The following is a 24,277-nucleotide window of genomic DNA, read 5'->3' on the forward strand; positions in this document are numbered from 1 at the left end:
CCTGATCCAACTCCGTTTCCGTGCCATGTATGCCTCCGGAGGTCAATATGAGTTTATCTCTTCACCGAGATTTTGTTTGTTTGCTCCAGCTTTAGACAACCAGTTTCTTTAGTCATGTTGAAAGGTGTTTTTCTAAAAACAAACAAACTTCAAAGCCATCTGAAACAAACAACCAGATGACAGACCCATGACTTCGCCAGCGATCCTTAAAAAAAATGAAGACGTTTTCCCCAAATGGACACACGGATCCTGTTAAGGCCCTGGGAGATGATTATCTTCGCTGGGCCCCCAACGTTCCCTACCCCAAGATCATCAGGCCGGACGCCCAACGCTCCAACGCCTCTGCCAGGGCGTCCTCGGAGCCGCCGCGCCCCCTCGCGGAGCCCAGCGGCAGCGCCCGCGCCCGCGCCCGTTCCTCTCCAGGCACGTCCCCTTCTCGCAGTCCCGCTCACAACTGCGGCGGCTGCCAAGAGGCAAACCCTCCCCGGACAGCCGGCGAAGAGGCAGGCAGCCCGCTCGCCTCGGAGCCTGCCGAGCGGGGGACCCAGCTGGGCGCGCGTGAGCCGTGCGAAGGGCGGGCTGCCGCTCGGGAGAAGGAAGCGCCCGCGAGGCCCCGGGCTAGCGGCGGGCAGCATGGCCAGCGCAGCCAGCCCCCTCCGCGCCGCCGCGCTGTGGCTCTGCGGCGCGCTGTGGCTCTCCAGCCTGCAGGCTCTGCGCGCCGCGCAGCACCAGGAAGACTCGCTCTACATGTGGATCGACGCGCATCAAGCCCGCGTGTTGATAGGTAAGCTGGGCCTCTGCCGGCGGGTGGACGACGGGGTCTTGCGGGCAGCTCTTCTGCCCCAGAGGCGGGGATGGCAAGCGGCTCCCACCGTCTCCAGGCTCCGTGAGATCCGCTCGGAGTCAGGAGTCGGACCCTGCAAACTTCAGCTAGCGGGACCAGAGCGAGAGCGGGCGTCCATCGCACAGCGTGCAGTCCTCCTGCCTGGCCGCTGAAGCATATGTCAGTTTGCGACTGGAGGGCAGCCTCCCGGGGAAAGGCTCCTGCGGCGGCTGCAAGACTCTTTACCTTTCGCTCTGCTTAAATGTTCTTCTTTGTACGCATCACGGGGAAACGAAGGTGCTGGGGAAGGAGTGCTCTCTCTCCTTCGGACAAGCCACTTCGTCTACCTGGAAAGCCCTTCCACGCAGCGCAAGGGAAAACGTGAAAACTGTAAATAGATGGTGTGCTATGACTGATCGCACATGTGTGTATTTCCTGCGGGGAACCCAGCCCATGCTTCTGCATGTAAACATTGTCATGCGTGATGATCTCATGCACACACCTATGGTAGTAAACATGCGCTATAGACAATCAGAGCTGCATAATGTATGGATGACTGAAATTATCACACACTCCAATATAGCAGAGAGGTAGCTGTTTTAAGTTTACTGCAGCAAAAGGAAAGAAGTCTAGCGGTAAACAAAGTTTATTCCAGCCTAAGCTTTCATGAGCCATCTGAAAGAAAAAGTGAGGTCTGACTCATGAAGGCTTTTGCTGGAAAACCTCTGCTAGTCTTTAAAGGACTGGGCTAATGTTCTCTTTTGCTGCACTCTACCAGATCTGCCCAGAGCCAGCGGGATAAAATCCCCCAGGCGTTGGTTAGCCTGATGTGAGTTGGGCAAGTCATGCAATTTCCTTTCCTACGCTGTTTGGACATGAATGGGGGGGACAGGGATGGGATTTTCCGGGGGGGGGGGGGGTGTTAATGGCTTTTAGCAGTCCTGCAAGCTGCAGACTATTGAAGTGTTTTCTGAGTAGGAACCTGGAGGGGGAGGGAAGCATCTGTGTTTAACGGGATGTGAAACCATTTCAGAGTAAAATGTTTGTTTTTCATCCCACATTCGGATGGATTTCCCACCTGTTTCTTGTTAATTAGTGGCTGTTTTTCAGGCTTTGAAGAGGATATTCTGATTGTTTCGGAAGGGAAGATGGCCCCCTTCACTCATGATTTCCGAAAAGCCCAGCAGAGGATGCCAGCAATCCCGGTCAATATTCATGCCATGAATTTTACCTGGCAAGCAACTGGCAGGGTAAGTAGACCCCGAATCTGGAGTCATCGTGGCAGAGCCTGAGACGGGGGGGAGAAGGGGGGGAGAAGAGAAGCAAGACATTTAGCTGGAGCAAATATTTGGCTTATAAAAAAATTATGGAAAGTATTTCAAAGACGTGCCAAAAAGTGGCTACAGAGTGGTGGCTTGAATCACCTGTCATGAGAAATATTAATAAATCAAACCCACAGCAAGCAAAAAGTAAACAGTGTTCCTTTTTCTCATCCTTCAGGGAAACTCTTTTCCTAAATAAATAGTTCACAGTTTAATCCAGAAAAATATTATCAAATATAAGGTGTCTGAAGAAAAAAAATTCTTCTTCGGTATGCATACAAATGACTAAAGGGCAAGTCGATTGGAAAGAGATCTGAACACGCATGATGCTGCCTTATGCTGAATCAGACCATTGATCTATCAAGCTCAGTGTTGTCTGTTCAGACTGGTAGAATATGTTGAGAAGAAAGAATGCGTAGCTTTACCAAAGACGGGCTTGATGGTATAAGCCACAAGGATAATTCTAGTTTAGGCTTGTGCCTTTACAAAATGCTCTTGGAAGCATTTTAGAATGCTCTTTACAGTTTACGCCACCCTTCTGTGTATTCAAAACCATAATATTTACAACCATCTTGTAAAGTAGATTGGTTGATGGCAGGGCTTTTTTCTGGGAAAAGAGGTCGTGGAACTCAGTGGTGGAACTCAAGACCACACAATGATGTCACTTTGGGTCAGCTGGAACAAGGGGGGAGTTTTTTAAAGTTTAAATTGCTCTAGGTGAAAATGGTCACATGGCCGGTGGCCCCACCCCCTTATCTCCAGACAGAGGGGAGTTTAGATTGCCGTCCACGGCAATTGCTTGGCGGCACGGTCGGCAATCTAAACTCCCCTCTGTCTGGAGATCAGGGGGCGGGGCCACCGGCCATGTGACCATTTTTAAGAGGTGCCGGAACTCCGTTCCACCGCGTTCCCTCTGAAAAAAAGCCCTGGTTGATGGTATTATCTCCACTGGGTGTCAGGCTGAGAATTATCCTTAACAGAATTATACATATCTAAGCCCATGGACTTCAATGGATTTAGAAAGGTTCGATCCGTTTATGTTCATGGCTGTTTCATGGCTTGTTTCAAGGCAAGTAGTAATTTCATATTTCTTGATTCACAGCTTAGTTTTTTTACATTGAAATCCTGAGCAGTGCATAAAATCAATTAATTTTCATGGTCTTAGAAGGATGTGACGCTGCTCAGGACTTGCACCACCAGACCCCGCGCTGCAGTATATCTTAGATTTCAGTGCCGTGGAGTGTAAGCATGTGGATTCAGGATGTTAGCCACAGTTAATATGAACTCATTCAGTTATTACTGTACATTTGATTTGTGGCTAACAGGTCTGGTATTAAAATTACCATGTCCAAATGATGCTATCACCTGACCCATCAAAGTTCATTCCATTTTTATCTTCAGGAATTTCATGTATGACATACTTCAGAAACCAATCACATGCACAGTTCGGCACACTGGCAATATATGGTGAATCTGGGTGAGGTTAACATAAACTGAAAACACGTATTTACTTTTCAAGTTGATTTTTTTGGGGGGTAAAGAACAGTTTATAAATATTAAGTCTTTAAAACATGTATTGAAAACAGACCCTGATAGATTCTCAATAAATAGGTAAGTCTTTCAAGACAAGATTCATTGTTATATCTAAGTTGTTATTTATTTGGTACATTTTATCCTGCCCTTCCTCCAAGAACCAAAGGGCAGTATACCATAGTCTGTGCTCTTCTATTTTATAAGCACAACAATCCTGTGAAGTAGACTAGGCTGAGAGAATGACTGGCCTAGGGTCACTTCATGGCAGACTGAAGATTCGGTTTTTCCAGATCCTAATCTGACGCTTTAACCCCTAAAACACACTGGTATCGTAGCTTTGTTCCACCATAGCAGGAAACTTTTTAAATGAGGCTATAGTAAGATGGAAAATCAGTACTCCATTATAGAGGTTGCTAGAGAATAAATCACCTTACTTTCTCCCTTTGTTTTTGTCTTCATCTGTTTGAAAACATTGTTGATTTTTCAAAGGTGGGCATGTAAAATAAGTAATCAATGTAGTCCTGGACCCATTCCAGTCTGGTTTCCGTCCTGGCCATGGGATGGAGACAGCCTTGGTTACCCTCACAGATGACCTTTGCAGGCATCTGGATCGAGGCAGGTCGGCACTGCTTGTGTTACTCGATCTCACAGCAGCGTTTGACATGGTTGACTATGACTTGTTGACCAGCTGCCTCACTGACGTGGGGATTAGGAGGACAGCCTTACAGTGACTGGTCTCCTTTCTCCAGGGTCAGAGACAGAGATTGGCAGTCAGGGGAGATCTATCGCCCCATCACCCTTTCGTGTGTAGGGTTCCGCAAGGGGCAATACTCTCCCCGATGTTACTTAACATCTACACGCACCCCCTCGCCCAGTTGGTGCGGAGGTTTGGGCTGGGTTGTCATCAATATGTGGATGACACCCGGCTTTTTCTGTTGATGGATGGCCAGCCAGACACGGCCCCAGACAATCTGGCCAGAGCTCTGGAGGCTGTGACGGCATGGTTGAAACAGAGCAGGCTGAAACTGAACCCAGTGAAGATGGAGGTCCTGCAGCTGGTACTGGGGCTGCCAGATGTTGGGATCCAGCTCCCTGCCCTGGATGGGACACCACTGGCAACTTTGCCAGTGGTGAAGAGTCTGGGCGTGCTTCTGGATGCCTCCCTGTCAATGGAGGCCCAGGTCATGGCGGTTGCCAAGTCTGCATTTTTCCATCTTTGTCAGATCAGGCAACTTGCCCCCTACCTGACACCCCAGGACCTGGCTACAGTGACCCATGCAACGGTCACCTCCAGGCTAGATTACTGTAACTCACTGTACGCTGGGCTACCCCTGGGCCTGATCCGGAAAATACAACTGGTCCAGAATGCGGCAGCGCGGGTCCTGACCAGTATATCCTACCAGTCACATATCACACCTGTCCTGTGCCAGCTGCACTGGCTTCCAGTTGAATTCCGAATCAGGTTCAAGGTGTTGGTTCTTACCTTTAAAGCCCTGAGCAGGTCGGGACCGACATATCTTCGGGACCGCCTCTCCCTGTATGTTCCCCGAAGACCGCTTCAATCAACGGATAAATGTTTACTGGTGGTCCCTGGCCCTAAGGAAGCCTGCCTCACTTCAACCAGGGCCAGGGCCTTTTCAGTCCTGGCCCCAGCCTGGTGGAACACTCTGTCAATGGAGACCCAGGCCCAGTGGGACATATTATCGTTCCGTCGGGCCTGTAAGACAGAGCTGTTCTGGCAGGCGTTCGGGGGTGCCATGTCGGCCTCCCACCTTTGGGGTGGGGGTGGGGTTCTCCCCACCATTGCACTTTAATGTACTTTGTTAATTTATTTTATTATTGCTTATTATATGTTGATTTTAAAATTATTGTTTTCTTGTTATTATTGATTTTAACTGTTGTTCACCGCCCAGAGCCCCTGAGGATGGGCGGTTTATAAATCGAAATAATAAATAAATAATAAGAAAGCAGAAGCTGAGTTGGCACTGGTTAGTTTCACTGGTTCAGTTTCCATATTGGAGCATTGTTTTTGTGACTGTCTGCACCAGATTTACCGCTATTAGTAGTCACTCCAGCCATTATGCAGCTTTTCTACAGTTTTCCTGGGAGCACTTATACCACGACTTTTTAAAAATTCCGCTTTGCATTAGACTGTTTCCCTGTGCATACTCTTTATTCAATTTTTGGTGTTCCCCCCTCTCCTACTTCCTGCCAGCCCACTGCATTGTGATTGGCTACTCTCATCTAGCCAGCCACTCCCTCTCCCCTCATTTCCATCTCCTTCTCCTTTCCATTCCTCCCCCCTCCCCTCTTTCCTCTTTTTTTTTTAAGTCCAGCGCAGGATAGATGAATCACTGGTTTGAAAGCACACAGGGGGAAGTTCCCTTTTTATTCTTTTTGCCTTGAGATGAGTGGGAATATTGTTTAGGGGGCTAAATATCTGAGTATCAGAAATAAAGATTTTAATATCGAGTTTTAGATTTTAATCCCATGGTGAAGAAACAAATGCTTGGGGGCAACAGAGAAGGAGGCAGGAACAGAGCTTTGCCAGCAGCTCATCACTGCTCCAATGAGATGATCACTTCAAAATAAAATTCCTTCTTTAAAAATTTCTTTTAAAAAATATGATTTCTCTTTGTTTCTGAGAAATAATAGTTGCTTGTTTGTGCGAGTGATTCAAGATCATGCATAAATCGCCCACCCACCCCTCCTCTATTGTTTCCACTGTTTGGCTGGCCAATAGACAATTCTCACAGCCAATCACGCAGCACAGGTGAATCAGCCAGTCAGGATCAACAAAGGGAGGGCTAAAGAGGGTGAAATCCAGGAAAAGGTTGATCCAGCACTCCTGCGATGCATCAATTCAGCACATATGCAACAAAAAAAAAAGGAAGAAAGGGCTGGCACTTTGACACATCAGTGATGACAATGCAAGCATTCATGTTCCCAACTCATTTTGACATGGTGTGGATGAAAAAGAACTAGGGCCACATGGACCAAACATGAGAGGTGCGAACGTCTACATACAAGTTGATTCCATGCAGAAGGGACTAGAGAGATTAATTTTGCAGCAAATGTATTGTCATGTTTGGTTAGATTACCAGGCGAAGGCCTGCTATTGTACTTGCATGTGACCCCCTTCTTCAGTCTGTTCTGCCTTGGGCAAATATGGTTATCTATGATTGGCAAAAATAATAAAACATACACAAACAAAATGGAGGTGACCGAGCAATGAGGATGGTGCTTCATACCAGTAGCTTTTGTGGCACAAAATACGATGTAAACATTTATACTTTGCATTTTTTTAAAAAAAACTGGTACCAATCTGTTTCAAAGCTGGTGCAAGCCCCATACATATTTGCCTTATAGGAAACACCAGGTTGCATTCAGATACTAACAAGCTCCAATTAACCAAGATGCTCATGAACACAGGTTATTACCATGCTTGGGTGTGCACCCCTTTCTTACCTTCTTACACAGAACACAATTAAGGAATCATGGTTTGAAACAAACTCTGGTTCCCCATAATACATGAATACAGGCGCACAGCTGAATTGGAGATAGTTTACTCTCCACAAGGCAGGATTCTATATCTGGATTGACCTGTGGTTTAGAAACCTGGCTTGTGGAGAGTAAACTGACTTTGATCATGTGCCTGAATTTTCATATGATGGAGAACCGTAGTTCATCTAAACTGGAAACCCTTAGTTGCTCTGTGCCTGAAAGAAGGCATGTAAGTCTGAACATCAGCAAACCGTGTTCATGCATCTCTCAGTCATCTTCCTGCTACGTAAAGTACTTGAGTGTTGAGTCGGACTCATCCACGATTATACAATAAAGTCATTCCATTGTGTTACAACTTCTCTTTCTTACACAAGGATGAGAATGAAAAATGAAGTGGCAGATCTCGATTTACAGTGAAATCCTAAGCAGAGTTACTCTAGTCTAAGCCCAATGAAATCAATGGGCTTAGACTGGAGTAACTCTGCTTAGGATTTAGTTGTTAGCCAAATTTAAAATGAAAAGAATGTTTATGCGTATTTGGGAAATCTTACATAAAAGCCAAAAGATATTCTGGCTTTCCCACTCAGCTGTTCAAAACAGTTTTAGTATCTAGCATCCAGATAATTACAACAGATACAAACGTGTGAACAAATTCACAGGAAATGTTGTAAGGCAGGCAACACTGAAGGCCCAGCCTTTCAGTGTAAAGGCTGTAGTCCAAGAGGAGGGAAATATAATGGAGACTGGCAAACATAGATGTCTACTACCTGGGGGGAAAACCAATGTACAATGACTTGAATATCTTTGGATTGAGACAGGTGTTACTGAGTTCAGACGTTGGCTTGGGGAGAAGAGGAAGGGAATTTTGGCTGTGCTAAGGTTACCAGTTTGACCCAAATCTTCCCTAGAAAGGTAAATAGACTGTTTCTTTTTCCCCACTGTTAGCATAAGGGCAATATATAGGGATTTTAAAAAAAACCAATATGATAGTATCTTTAGATAATGTAAAGTGTGGTGTTGTGTTCAGTTTCAGTTGTCTTTCAAAAGGAACTGCTAAATGTACATAATCCACCCTCTTATAATATCAATTCAGTGAACAATCCTGAGCATACCTTCTCAGAAGTAGGTAGGTCCCATGTTATTTAATGGAGATAACTCCATGGAAAGTATAATTAGGATTGTACTGAAGTAGATTTGGCATCCACCCCTTGCCCTTTATACATTCATAAATCACCCTTTCTTTGATAACACTTTATTTTTTCACTGCTTCTAAAATTCTTTGATGAATTCAGATCACATTCCTCCCCAATGTCTCTTTTTCCTCTCACACTCCATTCCTTTTTTTATTCTGCATTTCTCAACTAATAGCCACACAAGTGGTCCGCAGAGCTATAGACTTATGGCCATCTTGGATACTGCGGCTGATGCAATTGTTCATAACCCTCTACCTTGAACAATACCTTTACTATGCTTTCATGTCACCCAGCAGGATAAATACAATCTTTTAAACTTCTGCGCTGCAGTTGCAATGTGGAATGTGGAGCTTATGGGCACAATAAAAAAATGGGAATATCTGTATCAAAAGCAAAGCTCTCAACTTTTAATATTTAGATTCAGCTCTGCTGTGGTATTTTGCATCTTGGTGTTGTAGACATGCCACCAGAGATCAAAGAGTCATGCTGTAGAGATCCCACTTCATTTAGCAAAGCAGGCATGTGCCAGCCATCTGCTGTAGCTGTTGACAGAAAACAGCACTAAATTTCTCAAACTTTTGCCAAAAAAGCTTTACTGCTCAGCAGAGATGAGTTACAAGGTACCTTGTAAGCTACATCTGGTTTGCATAGTAATTTACATGGCATATATGTAAACTACAGAAGTACTCCTTTTTCATAGTAGCATCAACTTTTGGCAAATACAGTATTTTCTATGTGTACATTTCTAAAACAAAGACAAAGTGCTTTGACTAAACATACGAGCACAGTAAATTGCTTTTCTTATTTTGGCAACAGTCAGCTTTCATAACCAACAGCAGCAGCAGGAATCAACAGAATAGCAGCTGAGTAGCACAAGTTGCACCAGTGCAATCAGGAAATTGAGCTGCCATCGCTCCCACGGCATCCCATGCTCAGCAGTTGGGGGAAGAAAATCCATCTGGCCTTTGCAGGTGTAGATCTTTTCCCTCCTCTGAAGACTCACCACTGGCAAAGCAATAGGCACAACTTCGTTGCCACACGCAGCTGCCGTAGACACTCTAGTCAAGAATGTTGGCTTTCTACTCTTTCTATCCAGAAGTACCTATGACCTTCAGGGGCAGCTGACACCCAAGCTACAAGTGACGCCTTACACAGGTTGGACACTTGTCAGCTTACCTCAAGTTTTGATGGGAAATGTAGGCGTCCTGGTTTTACAGCTTGGCTCTCCATTACAGCTGCAAGACCAGGATGCCTACATTTCCCATGAAAACTTGAGGGAAGCTGACAAGTGTCCAACCTGTGTCAGGCGTAACTTGTAGCTTGGCTCTCAGGCTGGCAGGGTAGAGAGCAGGGCCAGAATCAACAGTAGGCACAGCCAGATACTTCTGATTTTGTCCCCATTCTCTTTACCCTTGTAAAACTGCAGAAGAAGACAACTGCCTTTAGAAGACAGTCTAGAAGCATTTCTCCAACTGTACAAAAGGGAAACAACAAACCCTATGCAAGTGTCAACCAAATGCAACCTCTCCTTTGGCTGTTGGGTTTACAACAACACAAAGCATGCCCAACACAGGAGAAAAAGTCTGCCTCATATCCTCCTTTCCTAAAACCCATCCCCCAACACTGTAGTCAGAGGAGATGTATGAGACAACGAAGGCTATGAGCATAGCAAGTCTCAGTTTGGCCAACTCTCCAAATTCCTAGCTCAAGAACACATTTTCCATGCTATAAAACAACATAAAGCAATGAGGGCTTTGGCTGCATGCAGATTATAGGGCAATTAACTGCACACAGTTTCAGAAGTGAGACTTTCAGAAGTCCCAGCATCCTTCATTGGGGAAGAAACATCATTTCAGAAGCTACAGCAATGAGGTACCACTGAACTCAAATCCTGCTGTTCTGATAACAAAATGACTGAGATCATGTGCAGAGTGCCTTTAATTTGCTACTAATACTGCAATTCTATGTATGTTTAATTAACAGCCAATCTCTCTCAGGCAATTATATACAGGATGGCAGCCTGAAAAGGTTTGGTTTTCTTTGGGTAACAAAGTTTATATTGGGAAGGGTGAAGCTCTTTGTTCAACAACTGAGTTACTGAAGAAGTTATGCTTTCAGAATTCTCCTTCTTCAAATTTTGACACCCAGGGGAAAAGATGAAGGGCGTTTCCCCCCTCAAGTTCCTTAATTCTGTAGCAGTAAAATATCGTAGCAAGAGACATACCTGTTAATCTTCCTCTCCAGAATTCCCTCCTCTTATGAGCAGAAAATGTCTGTTTAGTGTTTTGAGTTTGAAGAGGCAGTGCTCTTCCTTTTCAAACTGAGTGAAATGGGCATGTGTTACAAAAACACCTTGAATTTTTTCCTCCTGTGTAGGCCGAATTCTGAATACTAGGTACATGGAGACAAAGAGACAGTACATTAGTAGTCATAAAAATACTCCATCTGAGAGAGTCCAGTCAAGGACTTACTTCTTCAAGGATTTATTCTTCTCCTCCCTGGGGGTAAAAAAAAGATCAACAGGTCCAGTCAATGGATTCTTATGGATCCATTGACCAGTCAGGAGCTCAGAGGAAGCCATAAGGCTGGCTTCTAACCCAATAAAATAATGTTATGCTGTGGCTGGGTCTGGCTTAAAATGTAAAAAGCTTTCTGGTCTCTGTAGGGTGACTGTGGTGGTTAGCACCTGGCTGACACCCCTTGTCTTATATTGTGACTGCCAGTATGGTGCTACCATATTATGATGGGGGAAAGATAAGATGGGAGAATGAAATGGGGAGAGCTCTGAGGCAAACTGCCTCTTTAGATTGAATGTAGTCTCACTACTCCTACACTGTGGCCCCTCCTTTCCTTCTGTGTACCCCAACTGCCACAATATCTATAAAAAGAGGGACCCGAGCTTTTATTTACTGGATAGTAGTATGTAGTTTTTTTCCTTAAAGGGCTTGTAGTTGTGACCTTAATAATGTGGTACGTGATAGTGAGATGATTAGAAACCCCTTTCTCCCAGCTGTTTTGACTCTATAAACAGCACAGAGTTGGAATAGAACAACAAGATTTATTTACAGGAAAGTTGTCAAAACAGGTAAGATACAGTGGAATGAATAATAAGCACAAATGTACAACTGGCTTGTAACTTCACTCCCCAGATGTTGTTTTCCCTACCGAGATATTACTGATTGAACCTAAGCCTAAATTAACACAGAGAGAGAAGCTATGGGGAGAAAATAATTCTTGTTTCTCCAGGTAGGGCTCCTCAGCAAATAATCATTGCTGACAGGCTTCAACTCAGGTTCCAGGCTGCTCTGTAAACTTTTAGAGAACCTCGCTTGAGAACAGGTTTCCAGGTCCCCTGGGGCTGAAAGCCAGGTACTCTATCCTAAAAGCCAAAATCCTGACTGAACCCAAAAGTTAAGCCTGACTCAGCTTATGCCTTTATCCACTGCCTTGATCTCCCTATCCAAAAGAAAAATGTATCAAAGCTCCCCTTTTTAAACTGAAATGGCACATCCCTTCCAATCCAGTGAAGCTCCAGAGGCTGCAATTGGCTGGCCAGTCTCTAGGGTTTGCTTGAGGGCAGAATCAGGAGTCGCATATGGAAAGCACATTGGTTCATTTTTCTTTCATTCATTTGGCTGTAACTGGCCTCTGCATCTTTAACTATGTAGCAGGAATTTTTCTCAGTTTGCTGTATGTATGTATAGTTCGTGCTGGACAAAAGCTGTGGGGAGGGGGGAAATCCACTTAGAGGGCTGAAGCCAAAGTTTCCATTAACAGAAAGTGCATCCATCAGTGGAATGGAAATTTTCTGCCTTCTTCCTCCTACTGCAGCCTACTGAGCTTCCCGAAGTGGTCCCCTGTTGTCCCCCCCCCACCAGCATTTTGGGGATATCAGTGGGCTGCAGTGAGATAGGGCAGACAGAAAAGATCCAGAAGCACCTCCATTCATTTAGACTGGGTCCAACCCAAAGTACTAGGGTTGCCAGCCTCCAGCTAATGGCTGGAGATCTCCTGGAATTACAACTGGTCTCCAGGCCACAGAAATCAGTTCACCTTGAGAAAATGGCTACTTTGGGGGGTGGATTCAATTGAATTATGCCATGCTAAGGTCCTTTCCCTCCCCAAATACCACTTTCTCCAGGTTTCACCCCCCAAATCTCCAGGAATTTCCCAACTTGGAGCTGGCAACCCTACAAAGTACTGGCATCCAAATGTAGGCCTAGCGTCTTTAAAATGGCTTGCAATGTATATTGTAACATTTTACTTGGCACACCCTAAATTTCATTGGACGACAGGTGTTTGCGGATGTTAAGAATCACAAACCAGAACATGACTGGTAACACCATAAAGGCTGTTTGCATGCGTTACACAGCTAAATAAAAGTAATATAGTGCTAACCACATATAATACAAAGACTAGCAAGTAATTTTCTAGGAAGCAGTCTCAAATGAATTTGCTTTGAAAATGTGCTAAAGATTACTTTTTAAATTTTATCAAAGGGGTACAGACAAGATTAGGGTTGCCAAGCTCCAGGGGGAGCTCTCCCAGAATTACAACTGATCTCCTGACATCAGAGATCAGTTCCCCTGGAGAAAATGGTCACTTTAGAGGGTGGGCTTCATGGCATGATACCCTGCTGAATTCTAGCCCCTCCCTAAACCCGACCTCCCTAGGCTCCCCACCCCTCAAATCTTCAGGTATTCAGAGCTGGCAACCCTAGAAGAAATAGCCTTGAACACAGTGTCACAATATTCTCTCAATAATAAGATTTTCTCTTCTCTTAGGAAAAAAATAACACCAGCTCCTACTTATTTGCATACACTAATTAATTAAAATACTCATGATTTCAAAATTAGCCATGACATAGCCTTAAGGACAACTTTAGAACAAAAAACCTCAAAGCAAACTTTACTGTACATCCTAGTAGCATTATTTCAGATAGGTAATGTTGAGATTAATAAAAACTTAGAGATAAAATAAGCTTAGAGATAAAATAAGCTTACTAGGCATTATCCACTTGATTTTATTTCTGTTGTTGCACAAGGTAATAATATCCAGTTTTCTGCCTTATATAAACGTGCTTGCAATGTCCACCCTAAGATACGGAGAAGCTGTCTGATCCTGTGTTCCCGTGCAAGTTTCACGCAAGGACCACCAGCTTTAAAAGACAGAGAGAGAGAGAGAGAGAGAGAGAGAGAGAGAATTCTTTATTTGCATGCTGAGAGATTCCAGAATGTGGTGTTGGGTAAATGTTTACTTTCTGCTACGGGCTGTCCTGTCAGATCCTGTAGGACTCCTACTCAGAATTCTTCTGCGCACATGTGAGGCCACAAAGGGAAACTGAGACTTCAGTGACTTTAGCATCTCGTTACATTCAGCTTATTTTCCTTTTAACCCTGCTGAATTTAATTAGTACCCTTCTTTTATTTTCAAGAGCCTTGGCAGAGCAAGAGATCTGGATGAAAGAGAACAGGCTGAGCCTTTGCTTTGAAAATTTCAAGGCAATGTTTATTGATAGAGAAAGCTTGACATAAATGGACCAAAGAGTGCGCAATATGCTTGCTTAATCAGTTAACAATCCCAGCTGCTATTGGATATCTCAGACAGTGCCGTGAACCACCTAGTAGACAAGCAGTGACAGTGGTCTCAGAGGTGCCTTTTAATTAAACAAAAGGAATAGGTCACTCTCATCTAGTAGCAGTTCTCCTTTACACCTGCTGGTTGTTGACCCACTGGTTGTGCTAAACGGTGTAGCAACCGTAAGGACTGCTATAGCCTGAGGCCACTTAAAAGGCTTCATCCAATTCCCGTAGCTGCCCTTCTAAGAGCCAAACTACAAGTGACGTCTTACACAGGTTGGACACTAGTCGGCTTCCCTCAAGTTTTGATGGGAAATGTAGGCATCCTGGTCTTGCAGCTGTAATGGAGAGCCAAGCTGTAAAACCAGGGCGCCTACATTTCCCATCAAAACTTGAGGGAAGCTGACAAGTGTCCAACCTGTGTAAGGCGTCACTTGTAGTTTGGCTCTAAGATGAAAAACAAATACAGAGGAACCACAGAAGAAATGCCATGCCACAGCAAACACTAAATATTATTGAGTATGGTTATTGCATTACTTCCAAAAAATACACAATGACAAGGAATAAATACAATTTAAAAATTACAGTAACTGGGAAATATCATTCACATATAATAACTATGGAATAGCAACAATGATGCTGATGTAACTAACAGGAAAAGTACCTTCAGGGTAAGGAACTTCAGGGAAATGTCCCTCAAAGGCTCAAATGGAAGACTAATCAGAGCCTGAAGAATAGTATAAAGACTCTATGAAGGAAACATTTGGACCGTCGGAGGCTGAGGCAAGGTGACTCTCTTCAGAAATCTCTTCTCTGCTGGGTTTCTGGAAAGTGACAGAAGTACAGTGCTTAAGACAGCGATGAAGAGTACTTGCTGTTAGACCTTGAGAAGCCCCCATCCTGTAGGAAAGAATCTCCAGGGAAGATTCATGGTGTCTGGTTGGAGTTTTTCCTCTGATGACCTTCTTCTTGTCTTTGATCTCAGTTAAGATATACAAACCCTCTAGGCTTTCCCCAAATAATTTACTGCCAAAGAAAGGCCAGGATGCTATTTGAGACCAGGATGCTATTTGAGAAATGGAGTCCTTTTTCCAGGACTTGAGCCAAAGATGTCTTTTGGCTACCGTTGTGGAAGCCATGGCCCTTGCTGAGAACTTAATCATGTGCTGGCTAGTCTCTGACATAAAGACTGCAGCCATTTCCAGCCTATGCATGTAAACTGATCAGGCACTATTTTAAATCTGGATATTCATGTGACAGGATGAGGCTCTTGCTATCAGAGAAATATCAGCCGAAGCTTTAAAAGTCAATACCTTTGCAGGCTCTGAGCTATGTTGCTTCTTTAATCATTAGGGTCTTTAAACATGCCCTCTCCCTCCTTTGGAAGAGCCACCGCAATGCAAATAGATATTGGAAGGATCTGTCCATTCCTCTCATCTCAGTTTTAAAAAAGGAGGAGGCAAGAAAGGTTGAACCCAGCTCCCTAACACTAGAGAACACCTTTGGGGCCACTTCATCATTCTCATAATTCTGCTGATGCTTAAGGATTTCTACTCAAGGGCAGGAAGCTGCAGATTTTTAATGTTCTTTGAAGCAAAGAAGGGAGCTCCTTATGAGAAAAAAGATGGGGAGTTGGCTTGCTCTCTTGAGAGGCTTCCTCATCAGACAACCAACCTTCCTCTATATCCCAATCAGCATCAGAATCCTCAAGACCTAAGGGAAGATCCCTATCTTCAGTTATCTAATCTGAGATTTAAAATAATTGCTCCTAATGAGAAGGGAGCTTTTATAAGTGGCCTTGGTGGGCCAAGAGCAACCCTGGCTTTCTTCTCTGTGAAAAGTAGAAAGGATTTATTTTTGTTTTTGTTTTTAAAGGGGGTTGGGGTGGAGGTGGACGAGAGGCTCTTGTATTTTCCTGAAAGGTAAAGAGGCTCTCGAAAGGAGGCAAATTGTTCTCACCAGTACTGAAACCCTTATGAGGTAACAAAAGCTTCTCCCTCCTCCTGGGTTCCTGCATTCTGGGGAGCTGTTGTCTCCTGCTGACTCACCACTCCCATGGCCCTGAAGGCTGTGTAGAGAAGGCTTGATGGGCCAGAATCAGCTGTTTCAGCTGATCAGTCGAGGGCATAGTTTTGGTGCCAGAAAATGAACTGGTTTCTTCATTCCCCGAACCAAATACCTCAATGGCTCTCCCCAGGAGCTCGGCCACAGCTGGACAGACAAGCAGGATTGCAGGGCTATCCTGCTTTTCTGTCTGGAGATAACATTATCCAGCTCTTCCTTGGAGGAGGCCCCATTGGTCAGAGGCCTCAGCTGCTTATCTGCCCAAGAACATCACCGCGACTGAAGAAATAGGCAAGCAAAGGCTGCCACAGAGAAAATGAGATGCTGAAGGACAAATGAAGGATTTTTGTTTCATGAGGGGAAGGACACACAAGAAGACACAGGAGCTCTAAATCCACTGTTCTTGCGGGGGGGGGGAGGAAAAAGATTGATGGGTGGGCTCTTTTCCCCCCTCTCCCCAGATATTCAAAGTGCAATCAATTTCCTGCCTCCAGGGATTGTAGGAACAGAACCCAAGCATATTGGAGTGTTCTCCTCCCCCTCATGAGAGAATGAAAGTCTTGGGCAAGAGGACTTCAATGGAGGTAGTAGGAAATGATCACAAAGATGGGATCATTTCTTGAGAAGAATTTCTTCTCATGCTGAATCTCCATCTCTGGCGTGAAGTAGTGGGAGATTTGTTGAGAACGTAAGATGAATGGTTTAACATAGGGGTGCTGACCACATGGTGACTTTGCCTAATGGGAAACACTGTGAACGTTCAGTACTTTTTAGATGGTGTAGGGGAAGAATCAGGTACCAATAATATTAGGAAATACAGTGTATGGTTCTGAAAGGCAGCTTTAAGTTGCTAGGTAGCACTTTAAGAGCCAGCTAGACAGGCAATACACACGATTCACAAATTCAAAACAGTAGACCCCCCCCCCCGCACATACACACACCAGGGCTGAATAGAGACATAGGATTCTTATCTCAATACAGATGCTAATTTATTCTGATACTCTCCTTTGCTACGCCCATCTTTGCTACATCCTTCCCACCTAAGCAAGCTGCATTGTACCTCTGCATCCTTACGCCTTTCCTTGTGACATCCCTTCCATCTTCTGGCTGGGATGTAAAGGCTCAGGATCTTTGTTCCTACTTGTATCTGAAGGAGTTTTGACTCTCAAAAACTTTACCCTGAAAATTTTGTTGGTCTTTAAAGTGCTACTAGACTCGAATATTTCTGTTCCAGTACACACTATGGTAGTGTTAGGAGGAAGAACTGAGATTTGTGAGGAATTGTGGAAGAGTTTGGGACAAGCAGAGCTTGGGCAAAAGAGATGGACGCCACAAACCATAATGGAACCAGACTGCTGGCTAGAGTTGCCAGGTCCAAGTTGGGAAATTCCTGGAGATTTGGGGGGTGGAAACTTGAGAGGGCAGGGTTTGGGGAGGGGAGGGGCCTCAGAGCAGCCATTTTCTCCAGGGAAACAGATCACTATTGCCTGGAGATTAGGTGTAATTCTGGGAGATCTCCAGCTACCACCTGGAGGCTGGGAACTCTACTGCTAGCATTTAATGCCTTCTCCCCCCAAAAGCTGAAGAGCAGCTTTAAAATGACTTCATGGATGGGAGACAAAAACGTTGAGGGTCGAAGTGGAGGGTATGATATAGCTTCGTAACAAGCATGCAAAAACCATCTATAAAGGCTAAAGAGTCTAGGATATTTCAAACTGCACCGGTGAATGGGTAACAACTCAATTCAATGGAAGTAAAGTAACGCATATTGGGGCAAAAAATCCCAACCATATACATTGAGCATCTGAACTAACATGTAACTATTTAGGAAAGAGATCCTAGGGTCACAGACTAGATCAAGGAAATTATCAACACAATCTGCTGCAGCTGTGAACAAAGTAATTGGTTTAAGAGAAAGGCATTGGAAGTAAAACATCTATTATGCCTTTATACAAATGGTATTGACCCATTTGGAATACTGTGTACAATTCGAATCCAAACCATCTCAAAGGGGTATCCTAGAGCTGGAACAGATGCAGAAAATGACAATTAAAATGATTAATGGATGGGAGCATGAAAGGTTTAATTGTTTGGAGTTCTTTAATATAGAGAACAAGTTATTAGTGTGACATGATGAGAGGATTATAAAATAACAAATGGGTACCTGCAAGAGCTGGCAGGGGGCATCTCATGTTCCTCTCACACCTCATGGCCTCTTTCCCTTTCCTGCCCCTCATACCCTCTACCCCTTTTCCTGCTTCCTTCTCTCCTTCCCACTTGCCTTTGTCTGTCTCCATTTTCACCTTTCCCCTTGTGGCCCAGTTGCATGGTGCTGGCTGAGCCAGGCCCAGTTGCATAGTGGGGAACCAGCAAGGACTTGTGGGGGTGAGGGTACTTCACTTTCCCCTGTATCTCCTTCCTCACACAATTTCCTCTTTCTCTTCTCCTGGCAGCCTCCATATGCTCATCTTTCCCTACATCTTTCTCCAGACCAGTTAAACAACTTACCTTTTATCCGTCCCCCATCTTCATCCATATTTAATAATTTACTTCATTTATATACTACCTTTCTCCACAGTGGGGCCCAAAGTAGCTTACATCATACTTCTTGTCACCAAATTATCCTCACAACAACCTGAGAGGTAGGTTAGGCTGAGAGTGTGCAACTGGATCAAAGACTCCCAGTGAGCTTCTCAAGCCAAGTGGTGATTCAAACCTGGGTTTTCCACATCCTACTCTGAAACTGTAGCCACTATACTACACTGGCTTTAGAGGCGGGGCTGCTGTTGAGCAATAGCAAGCAGCTGGGCCTGGGTGAGTCATGTAAGTCATGTGGTAGTCCCAAAGAGTCCTCTCTAAAAGGCCAAAAAAGTCCTGGAAGGGCCCTAGGGCTCTGCCCCCTCCCTCTCCCTTTCCCCGACAGAAATCAAGCTTGGAATATTGACCTGTTACTTGGTTGTCTAGCAACAGCCACTAATTAAAGTTGGTTAAAGCTACAGGAGCTCCTTTAATCATTTTAGGGTTTTTTTTAAAAACCCCGATGTATTTTTTTTTGTAAGATTTCACATTTTTCTGCAAACCTGGGCATTTTTTCATGTGCGTAGGAAGATCTGTCTTGTCTGTTCATGGCTCTAGTCTCTGGATTTAAGTATCCTCAGATCAGGGCCACTTGGCTATTAGTATATAAGATGTATGGTATGGAGAAAGTGAATAGACTGAATGTTTCAGCCGTATGTGGACATTTTAACGTGGTCTCCAAAAACTAGGGTGTACAACAGGGAAGTCAAACCTTGTCATATGTGCTACTTAGAAGCAGTTCTGTGACGCAATATTAAGAGTTCTAAATTTCAGCATTTTAATCATCTCAACAGGGTATTTCATCAATACCAAATTGTCCCTTCTTTTCCAATTTATTGCAGGCCCCCAGCTTGTATATCCTTAATAGTAACAAAATTTCCCCCCCCCAAAGGAGAGAGCAAAATTATTGGCCCCTTTTTTTTCTTAATGATTGCTTTCTACATTTTCAATTTCAGTTCTGTGGCTTTTCTGTTAACATTGAAGTCTATTAGAGGCTAGATTTCCACAAAGTCTTCTTCATGCCTAAAAGATGAGTGAAATCCTTCTTTATGACCTGAATATATATTCATGGCTGACAGTAGCTGCTGAAATTTCATCACTTTTATAAAAAGAGTTTTAAAAATTTGAGGAGAGGGGATGTTTAGTATATAAGAGTGCAAGCTGAAGCTGGTAGAGAAACATGTGGAACCAATGTGGAACCAATAAAGGTCCAATTACAAGATTTTTGCTTTTAGCCACATTTTTCGCTTACGTAAGTTATTGATTATACTTTCATGAGATCATAATCAAAAGGTTATTCTTTGGTAATGGCGTGTTAGAGGAGTTCTATCCCAGACTTCAAAGATGTCTTCTGAGCCCTAAGAACAAAGGCTTGCCAGTCTGAAGCATCGCCAGAGTGATCTTACATGTTCGATTCATGTTTCCTACCATTAAAAGAGGTAGATTAGACTACCGAAAGGCTACAAACTCTTCTCTCATCACAAGGTTGGCTTCCATCACTCAAGGATGAAGCACCTTGAAATATCCCTCTTTAATGAAACAGGGTGACACTCAAAATGTTGTACAAATAATTCTTAAGAATTATTTTTGTTGCTCCAAATCTACTTCAAGTATTATTGACAAAATAACAGCCTTAAAATCAAATGTATCGCCACGTGTGGCCAATGTTGGTTTTGTTCTTCAAAATCTTGTGACGTCCATAATAACATTCTACACATATGCCAGCAAACTATTCAGCTTTTCTTCAACCACTTTGCTGGCACAGGAAGATGTACAGCTGGAAAGATTATAAGTGTGGGGAGGGCATCTGCAACCTTTTACCCAGAAGCTGAAAGAATGATCTTCTGTCTTAGGCTATATCTCTATTACAACACTGCAAGGCAGTCTAAGTAGGGCTCTTTCAATGTGTTCATATAACCAGAGCTTTTTTTTCAGCTGGAACGCGGTGGAACAGAGTTCCGGCACCTCTTGAAAATGGTCACATGGCCGGTGGCCCCGCCCCCTGATCTCCGGACAGAGGGGAGTTGAGATTGCCCTCCGCGCCACTCTAAGGAGGCTGTTCCAGCAGCACAGAGGCCATGTGACCATTTTTGCCAAGGGTGATTTAAACTTTAGAAAACTCCTCCCTTGTTCCAGCTGACCCAAAGTGATGTCGTTGTGCGGTCCTGAGTTCCACCACTGAGTTCCACCACCTCTTTTCCCAGAAAAAAGCCCTGTTCATATATTTTGACAGCAGCAGCCATCACACCAATTCCCATTTTCACTTCAAGCCTATTTGCATGTCTCTGCATGAATCCATGCAGCAGCTCTGATAATCTCAACAGTTGCTTCCCTCTGTGCCCTCTTTCATGAAAGTGTCTACCACTGGTGCTCATTCTGGGACTTTTCTCATTTTACCTCATGGTCTTTGGAACATCCTCTTTAGAGTGTGAGGAAAGCCCCTACTCTCTTTAGTGTTCAGATGAGACTGTCAAGACCAAGCTTTTAAAGCAGATATTTGCTGGTTTTAAGACTCATTGGTTCTTTTTTTTTTAATTAAGGGTGAAGAATGTTTTGGTTGTGCTGATTTGCATTGGGGAAATGGCGGGTGAAGAATCAGTTCAAATACATTTATTTACAGTGCATTCAGACTTTGGTCCAAACTAGCCCTTTTTTTAGCCACCAGACACATTTCTGGTGTAAAAGCTGCACTTGGAAAAAAAAAATATTTCAAACAATGGAGCCCAATGAAAGCAGGGTTCATACTCTTCACGTGAATAAGAAGACATCTAAATAAATAGCCACGGGCACCCTTTGACAAATGTAGTTTTGCCCTTAACTGGCATGAATAGTTACTTATCACTGAAGGAATAGTGAGTGGCTGTAGCAGAAGAAGGTTTGTCTAGACAGCCCTCTTCCTTGCTGCGTAATATTGGGCTCTTAAGAAAAAGAACCCACTGCTCCTTGACTGTGGTGGTAAGATGACTCACTCCTTAGTTGCAGCATCAAACCTCTCAGCTGAGCGGATACAAAAATAAAGCAATTGGGAGAATCCAACCCAAGTCATTGATCTCCAAAGTGTCTCTCAAGTTGCCTATGGGTAACTTGTGCCCATGGTTGGAGGCACGTTTGTTTGTTACTGCTTCACATCTTTCAGGGTTGAAAGCAGTTTCCTGATCTGATGGATCATAGATAAGATAAAACCCTTTCAACAAAAATCCCTGCCACATCTTATTTCTAGCAGCCCCATCCTGAGGGATGGTATGTTTAGGATAGGGAACTATACTAGATGCCTTTTTTAAACTCCATCTCATTTTGGCTTGACTTTGCTTTTAATTTCTCCTCCTTACAGGGAGTCTTAATGAATCCCACATCTAGCTTTTAAGCTAGGCATGAATGGTATAAGGCTTATGGGCTAATGGCCTTCCCTTCCCTATTTACAGACCTATAATGGAATTGCAAACATGTCTCTTTTGCATCCCAAACCCACTCCTTTAGGAAAATATTCACATAGGCACATAGGGCCCAAGATGCTCAGGAGAAAGGCAGGCATATAAATATTTTAAATAAATAAATATATAAATACTGATGAAAATGTGCTCCTCCTATCCCTTGTGGGCATTGCTAGACTCCTATCCTTTGTGAAGTTAGCTTGTTTTTCCAGCCAATGACAGTAACACTTGTGCGAGAGATACAAAAATGTGATATATTTCATAGGATAGTAAGGGTCAGAACGGTTTTCAGTGTCAAAGAGTCTTCTGTACTTATGCAGAATCTTATTTATTATTTTATTTTATTTTATTTTATTTTATTTTATTTTATTTTATTTTATTGATTTGATTTGATTTGATTTGATTTGATTTGATTTGATTTGATTTGATTTGATTTGATTTGATTTGATTTATACCCCGCCCTCCCCACAGATGGGCTCAGGGCAGCTAACAACTTCCTTATTTTTTACCGGGGTGGGGCATATAATAAATACTACTTTGCTGAAAAGACGAGTGTGGAGTTATTTTGGTTGACTCACCAGTTGTTGTTTTCCTACTACTAAGAACATGTTGTTTTAATCACAAAATCCATTATAACCTGTTTTTAGATATAATTAAAACATCAAAGCTAAACAATGAGAAACAGACAGTATGGCAGTAGCTCTGTTGCCATGGCTTTGTGAGGGTCTACAGGGAACAAAACAATTTTTCTCCCAAACAGATGATTTTATTTAAAAAACAAGCACTCATAAACTAAGCTGTATGGGTCATTTTGTTATTCTACGTTACATAAAATTGCTTGTATTAAAAGCCAACCTTAAATATTGCTGTAGACCGTCTCTGATCTCACACTTTGCTACCCTCCTGCTTTGCATTTGATCTTTCTAAAACACCCTTCACTAAGAGGAGCATCCTATATTTGGCAGGTTTTCATTTACTTGCCAAGGATTGAATTCAGACTACTGCAAATGGAGTTTTCCTTGCAGAATGAGGCATTGCCTTGTCCCCCTTCCCAATGCAGCCCCTGCGTCTCTCAAAAACCACTCTAGAAAAGTGGTGTTAGAAAAGACTTCAGAATGGCATAGGATGTGCCCACTAGATGAGGAATTATCAGAAATTAGGAACCCTCCTTGTCAGGGCTTTTTTTCTGGAAAAAGAGGTGGTGGAACAGTGGGTTGCTCTTGGAGAAAATGGTCACATGGCTGGTGGCCCCAACCACTGATCTCCCGACAGAGGGGAGTTTAGATTGCCCTCCGCGCTGCTCGGAGGCATGGAGGGCAATCTAAACTCCCCTCTGTCTGGAGATCAAGGGGCGGGGCCACCAGCCATGTCACCATTTTCAAGAGGTTCCGGAACTCTGTTCCACCGTGTTCCTGCTGAAAAAAGCCCTGCTCCTTGTAGAGGTAGAAGTGACTTCAGTTTGCTATTGCACCCAAACATAAGTGTTGAATGTGAAATCCTAGGAATGCTTTCCTGGGAATAAGCTCCATGGACCTGAACAGACCTGAATAGGATTCTGAGAAGGCCTGTTTAAGATTGTTCTCTGAAAGATGTTGGCTGTATGGATCTTTGGAGGAAAGAATAATCTGAAGGTCACATCAGAAGTGACATCATTGTGCCAGGGATGAAACCGGTGAAATAGCCTCCCACGTTCCTCCCATCTCCTACCAGTTGCCAGCCACAGCGTTTACAACTTGTAAGATCTCATATTTAATTCATGCCAAAATTAGAGTAATCAAGAAGTTCCACTAAGTCTAAACTGAACTGCAAATTAAAATTTTTATTCAAAATGTGAATGGCAAAAAATTAGAAAATTTGGCAGGTTTTAAATAATTTTCATTATTTGTTTCAGAGCTAGAAAAAAATTCTACAGCTGTTTCAGATCCAGTTAAACCAGGGGAGTCATGATGAGATCCCCAAATACATACTTTAGCTGTAAAAGTACCCCAAAAAGCCCAAATATGGATTTGGGAAAGGGGTGATCTGTCCTGGGCCACTTTTCCAATCAACCCCCCCCCCAGTTGCAGTAATACCTGGTACGAGGGAAACAACAGGCTCTCTGGTTTAAATATATTTGTGCAGCCTTTTATTTTTCCACGTCTTTTGATTTTCGTTTAAAATGATATGAAACATTTTACAATAGCAATAAAAATAAACACAACCTGTAAATGGTCTGAAATGTAATAGGCTGAATGACACAAGTGAGGCAATT

The 24,277-nt window shown here is 43.6% G+C and overlaps 1 protein-coding gene across 1 annotated transcript in view; it reads left to right on the plus strand.

The window, feature by feature from the left end:
* Nucleotides 1-491: 491 nt before the first annotated feature.
* WIF1 (WNT inhibitory factor 1) overlaps nucleotides 492-24,277 on the plus strand; it is a 51,806-nt gene continuing 28,020 nt past the window's right edge. Inside the window, exons 1-2 of the mRNA XM_054988938.1 lie at nucleotides 492-784; nucleotides 1,934-2,073. Of these exons, the coding sequence (XP_054844913.1) occupies nucleotides 634-784; nucleotides 1,934-2,073 (291 nt within the window). The 5' untranslated portion in view covers nucleotides 492-633. The remainder of the gene's footprint in view (nucleotides 785-1,933; nucleotides 2,074-24,277) is intronic.

The sequence above is a fragment of the Eublepharis macularius genome, chromosome 9, assembly GCF_028583425.1.
Source record: "Eublepharis macularius isolate TG4126 chromosome 9, MPM_Emac_v1.0, whole genome shotgun sequence".
In the NCBI taxonomy this organism is placed as follows: domain Eukaryota; kingdom Metazoa; phylum Chordata; class Lepidosauria; order Squamata; family Eublepharidae; genus Eublepharis; species Eublepharis macularius.